This window comes from Schistocerca cancellata, chromosome 9, assembly GCF_023864275.1.
Source record: "Schistocerca cancellata isolate TAMUIC-IGC-003103 chromosome 9, iqSchCanc2.1, whole genome shotgun sequence".
NCBI lineage: Eukaryota > Metazoa > Arthropoda > Insecta > Orthoptera > Acrididae > Schistocerca > Schistocerca cancellata.
Genome location: NC_064634.1, coordinates 514,482,340 through 514,488,942, shown reverse-complemented (window position 1 = coordinate 514,488,942; position 6,603 = coordinate 514,482,340). Strand labels below are relative to the sequence as shown.

The window sequence follows — 6,603 nt, the reverse complement described above, 5'->3', positions numbered from 1 at the left end:
CTGAAACTTCTGTGTTTGAAGGCCGCATCAGACTGTAAACATTAAGAATGAGTTTAACATATATTGTCAGGAGTTGCAACAGTTAGAGTCTTTAGCATTTGAGCTTTTCAGTAGAAAACTGATATCAAACTCTATTTAGTTTTCTTCTAATTTTTACTTTTATCTCAATAAGGTCTGTTTTCCTCATGACAATCGTTGCTAGGTATAACATGCAACTACTGTAAAAAGAAACCCAGTTCCAATTGTTTCTTATAATGTAATGTCTGGTAACTCATACAAACATATGGATGATACATTACAGGAATTATCATTTTATCCTGCTGCAGATATGCAGACATAGCTCATGAAGTATATATGCACAAGATTTATCATCCGATTCTCATACAATGCAGAAAATGGTGAATTCAATCCCTTATCTTCAAGGTAACCACACAATCAGGAACATTAATCTGAGGTACCACAAAGTACGGCCATGTTTTCATGTCATTGTGTAATACTAGATCACTCAAAACTGTCAGAGTTGCAAGATGTGGCTGCACGATATGACAGTGGTGTCACAGATGTGGCAGAATATCTAATAGCACTATTATGATGTTTGATCTCTGTTGCTATTTTGCTGTACAGTTATGGTAGGCAGTGCACAGAACTGTGCCAGTCACCATCTTGTAGTGATGTGGTTTCCCACTTTCTGTCCATGTTAGCATTTAGGGGATATAGGAACTGTCTGTAGGAGGCACAGAAACTGAGGAACAGTCTCTGGCACTTTACGCCCATGTCATCATAGATGCCTTCCCGGTGTCGAGGGACACAGCTCTCCTGTCCTTCCCGGTGCCGAGGAACATAGCGGAACTGTGACATTGGCCTTCCGGGCCTCTGCAGCACGCTGCAGATTCCATTCGATGGCGGCCTCCACAATAGCCGTTCCTTGGAAGAAGTCGACTGCCACGGCATTCACTGTCTGTCCCCACTTTCCACGGTACCTGCACAGATAATGTCATTGACAGGTCAGGAAGACTATGTTCATACCACACACTTCTGCTACTGCAGATAGGCAGTCCTGATTAAAACTGGTTATAGTCATATTTAGAGTTGTATTCTAGAGTTATTAATCATTATTATAGCTATTAGATTGGTACATAAGCTTGTAGTGTTTTTCCATAAGTTTAATAAACATAACAGATACACATAACAGAGACTTTAGTCATCAATAATATATTCTCCTTGACTATTACAACAGTCTACCGATGCTGGGGTAATTTCTCAGTTCCACAATTGTGGAGATCGGGTGGTTTTGAGGTGAAGAACTCATTGAACCATGTTCGGAGTGTAGTTTCAGCCATAAAGGAAGTTCCTTGAAGGTTGTTTGATGAAGAGCAGAAAAGGTGACAGTCTAGGGCACAAGATCAGCTGAATGAAATAGGTGCAGAATGGCCCCCTGACCCAACTTGTCTGTAGTGTTTTTTGTCAGTCTATCAGAATATGGGTCTTATCATGTCGTATGCAGTACCAATAATCCCTATTTTTGAACCTTCCCCATTGCATGCAAATTTTGCACAATCGTGGAATGATCACAGACCCTTGCAGGTCCTTCTCAATGTGGAGGGTCACTAATGTCAAAAGATCCTTAAAATGAAAAAACAATTTTCTTGCCGTGCTCTGTCCAGTGGCGTTATCCTCACACATGCACAGCGGCTGCCTTCACTGCTTTCACCTCTCTATTGAATTCAGAGTAATATGTCAGAAATGTTCTGATTTCTCCACTTGGCACTCCATTTTCTAGCATCCACAGCTCCAGTCAGTATCTCCAAATGACCAAATGACAGTATGTGGACTCAAATAGAAACATCAATACCTGAACCCATAGCAACCAGAATATCAACATGTGAAATGAAAACTCTACAAACTTATGCACTGAGCTAATATAAATACAATATCATTGCAGGTCCCTGGGTATGGTTACTGTATAGTTATTTCCTTTGATCACAACACAATCTAAACACCCATACCACAACATGGACATTCGATCTCTTACATGGATGAGCCAAAGCTTTATGACCACTTTCCACTGTTAGAAAGATGCTGCCTTGTGGTACTGGAGGCACTTGCCACTACGAAACAAGTGGAGCAGAGGTGATGAAGGAATCATTCTAGTAACTAAACAGGTTGCAAATGGGGAAGTGTTTTGATGTAAAGTGACTTTGACAAATGTCAGAGAGTTATGTCTCAGCACCCGGAAATAACAGATCCGGTAAGTTATTCACATGCTTCTTTAGTGAGCATCCATAGAAAGTAGCTGAAGGTTGAGTGAAACATGAGTAGGCGTGAAGGTACTGGACACCCACATCTCACCACGGAATGTGGAGGTTGCAGACTTGCCCACATTGTAAAGCAGGATAAACAGCAGTCTGCGGTAGGTCTGATGGTAAAATACATTGCTGTTTTGGGCACAGAGGTAACTATAGATCCATAATAATCACAACTGTTCAGTCTAAAATAGTAGGAGCAGTGATTAAAGACAGAATTATAAACTTCATAGAGAAACAAAATATTTTAAATATAGCACAATATGCATTTAGAAAGGGGAGATCCACCAAGAGTGTAGTAGCAAATTTTGTAACACACACCACTGAGGAACTGGGTCATCAAAGGAAAGTATCTAGTGTACATTTAGACCTTTCAAAAGCTTTTGATTGTGTCTGTCACAAAATTCTTTTTGAAAAACTAGATTGCTATGGCATAAAAGGAAAAGCTGCGGACATTATAAAAACCTTTGTTGAAAACAGGCAACAGTGTGTCAAAATAAAACCTAAATCCGAAAATACACAGGAAAATGTCTACTCTGATTTCCTGGAGGTAAAATATGGAGAAGCTCTGAGTTCAATACTAGGGCCTCAGCTCTTTATCTAGTATATAAATGACATGCCCACTGCAGTATATGAAAAAGTGATTATGTATGCCGATGCCACAACTTTAATAGTATGTAATGACTTAATGGAGGATTTGGGAAAAAGAACCAGTGAAAATCTGGAAATGACAGAATGGTATTTTAGAGAAAATAATTTATTGATCAACGGAAAGAAAACTGTGTGTACAAAATTTGAAACAAACAGAACTAATGGCCCAGAGGAATTTATTCTGAGCATTGAAGATGCAAATTTAGAAGAAGTGGACTGTAATAGGTTTCTGGGAACAGAGGTGGACAAATTTCTGATGGGGGAAATCACACCGATAAAATCTGTTAAAAAATAAGTACAAATATATTCTTAATGAAAAGAATGTGCTGTACAATGAACATACAAACATTGCTTCTGATTCAGATTCCCTATTTGCCGTTGACCACATGCAGTGAAATAGGATTTATAATGATGTCAAGATGCATAAGAAGTTACTACTGGGTGATCAAAAAGTCAGTATAAAATTGAAAACTTAATAAACCTTGGAATAATGTAGATAGAGAGGTAAAAATTGACACACATGCTTGGAATGACATGGGGTTTTATTAGAACTAAAAAAAACACCCCATATTGCTAGACGCGTGAAAGATCTCTTGCGTGCGTCGTTTGGTGATGATCGTGTGCTCAGCCGCCACTTTCGTCATGCTTGGCCTCCCAGGTCCCCAGACCTCAGTCCGTGCGATTATTGGCTTTGGGGTTACCTGAAGTCACAAGTGTACCGTGATCGACCGACATCTCTAGGGATGCTGAAAGACAACATCCGACGCCAATGCCTCACCATTACTCCGCATATGCTTTACAGAGCTGTTCACAACATTATTCCTCGACTGCAGCTATTGTTGAGCAATGATGGTGGACATATTGAGCATTTCCTGTAAAGAACATCATCTTTGCTTTATCTTACTTTTTTATGCTGATTATTGCTACTCTGATCAGATGAAGCGCCATCTGTTGGACATTTTTTGAATGTTTGTATTTTTTTGGTTCTAATAAAACCCCATGTCATTCCAAGCATGTGTGTCAATTTGTACCTCTCTATCTATATTATTCCATGATTTATTCAGTTTTCAAATTTATATTGACTTTTTGATCACCTGGTATATTAGTTAGTGTTTACATTACAAGTACAAATTATTTATGCTACATTAATCAGTTGTACAGTATTGCAATCATAGACTTAAAACTCAATTTCTATGTTACAAGTGGCCAAGAATATTCTGTAAGACTGTAGTATGGATTGTCTATGAACCATTTGTGTAGTTTACTTTTAAAATTAATGAAAGACGTACTGAGTGCAGTATGTGGTAATTTGTTAAATAATTTCAAACAGTTCATTTTGTGAGAGTTGCCTGTTTTTGTCAGCCTATGCCTAGGAATGTCAATATTCTCTTTGTTTCTGGTGTCATGAAAGTGTGTGTTCTCTCTGGTGTTAAACTTTGTTCTGTTCTTTTTTACATATACCAGTGATGCATAAATATAAATATTTATTACTGTCATTGTTTTCATTTTGATGAATAGGGGATGGCAGTGTTCCCTTGGATCAACCTTTTACATTATTTGTAGCACCTTTTTCTGCAGCAGTAGTACATTACTGACATAACATCAGTGGCCCCATAATAACAGCCCATAAGGTATATGAGACTGAAAATGTCCAAAGTAAGCTGTTCTGAGATATTTGTTACTCACTAGATCAGATGGTTTCCAGATGAGACAGGACACCCTTGATAACTTCTTATAGACCTGGTTGATATGGGGTTGCCACTTAAGTCAGGAATCAATGTGTATTCAAAGCAGTTTTATGGATTTTGGTTCTACCTTGTTAGCCAGTCCAAACTGCAGTTGCTGAGTTTTCTCTGAATTACATAGAAGTTTGTTAGCTGAGAACCAGTTTAGTGTTAAGGTGAGAGTGTCCTGCAATTTTTGGTGTAGCTTTGATAAATCTCGATCTGTGCTGATTAAGGTTGCATCATCGGCTTAGCAGATAATTGACTTGGGCCCAACATAAGATGGCAAATCATTAATTGCAACAATGAAGAAGGAAGGACAAAGCACAGAACCCTGAGGTACATCAGATGTGACATTATTCATAGAAGAGTGTCTATTTTGAATTGGCACAAATTGTCTCCTGTTATTTAGCTAAGAGTTGATTATGTTAACTCTGTATTATTTATACCATAATACTTTAGTTTGGCTAGTAGGATGTCAAATGGGATACAGTCAAATGCCTTACTCAGATCACAAAGTTCAAGTGAGACTCTTTGTTTATTTTCAAATGCAGTTAATGTCTGATTAATTATGTCAAGGACAGCAAAGGGGATATTTTTCCCTTGTCGAAAACCATGCTGTCTATTACAGAGAAGGTCATACTTTTCAAAATAGTTACTTTGTGGAAAATTGCTTCAAATATTTTGGAAAAGACTGGTACAATAGACATTGGTCTATAGTTTTCAGGGAGGTGTTCCCCCCCCCCCCCCCCTTTTGTATTTAGGTGTAACTTCAGAAATTTTGAGCTGATCAGGGAAAACTCCAAATTCTAGGCATTTATTAATAATAAAAGCAAGTGGATTGCAAATGAGGTATATTGTTCTTTTTACTGTGTAGTTAACTAGTCAGTAGTAGGCCATACTTTTCAAGTTTGAAAATTTTCTAACAATATTTATGATATCTGTGGGTGTGACAGGGTCCCAGTGAAATTCATGACCTTTAGGTAGCTGATCAGCAAGTATATCAATTGCTGGTATGTCTGTTTAATTTTTGATTTTAATTCATTTACTGTAGTTGTAAAATATTTATTGACCTCTTCTGGCTTGAGTAGAACATCTTGTGTTTGGGTAGAAGTATGTTTTTGTTTTATAAAATCCCAAGCAGCCTTGCATTTGTTTGGGGCTCCTCCTATGTAATTTTCATAGGCAGCTTGTTTGGTAAGTTTAAGGTTTTTTACATTTCAGGTAGTGTTTATAATAAGTATCATTTTGTTCTGTCCCACATTTGCCATTGTTTTTATATGTTTTGTACAGTGAAAGAATCTTTTTCCCAGATACTAGAAAGGTCATCAGTGCACCATTTAAGCTCTTGACCTTTTCTATTTCATTTACCTAGTACTGTTTCTTGTCATTGGTACCATACACCAGTATATGTCTTAAAGAAATTATTAAATTCAGTTTCAACAGTTGATTGATCTGTGTCATATTCATAAACAAAGTCCCAGTATACTTTCTGAGGGCGTCTGTGAATAGCTTAACATATTCCTCTTTATGACCTCTAACCCATGTTATGCTTGGCTACTTATTTGCAACCTTGTAATTCTTATCTGACTGTGTATACTGGTATGTTAGGAGTAGAGGATTGTGATCTGCAAAACATTCCTCTGCAATGCTTACACTGTATAGGTCTCTTGAAAAATTAACTATAATATTGTCCAAACAGGCATTTCCATGTATTGGGCTATTGTTAGTATAATAAAGATTAAGTGATCTGAGTAGGTTTAAGAATGTTTTTGCATTGAGTTCCTATGTGTCTAGCCAGTCAATGTTGAAATCACAACGTATTGAGTTTTAAGATTTTTCTCATCATCTGTTCAAATTTCTCTAAAAATAAGTTAACATCACCATTTGGAGATCTATACAAGCTAACAATTACAATATTTTGG

General features: G+C 37.4%; 1 protein-coding gene across 1 annotated transcript in view; it reads right to left on the bottom strand.

Annotated features, from left to right (window-relative positions):
• Positions 1–242: 242 nt before the first annotated feature.
• LOC126100261 (PI-PLC X domain-containing protein 1-like) overlaps positions 243–6,603 on the bottom strand; it is a 460,495-nt gene continuing 454,134 nt past the window's right edge. Inside the window, exon 9 of the mRNA XM_049910849.1 lies at positions 243–980. Within this exon, the coding sequence (XP_049766806.1) occupies positions 779–980 (202 nt within the window). The 3' untranslated portion in view covers positions 243–778. The remainder of the gene's footprint in view (positions 981–6,603) is intronic.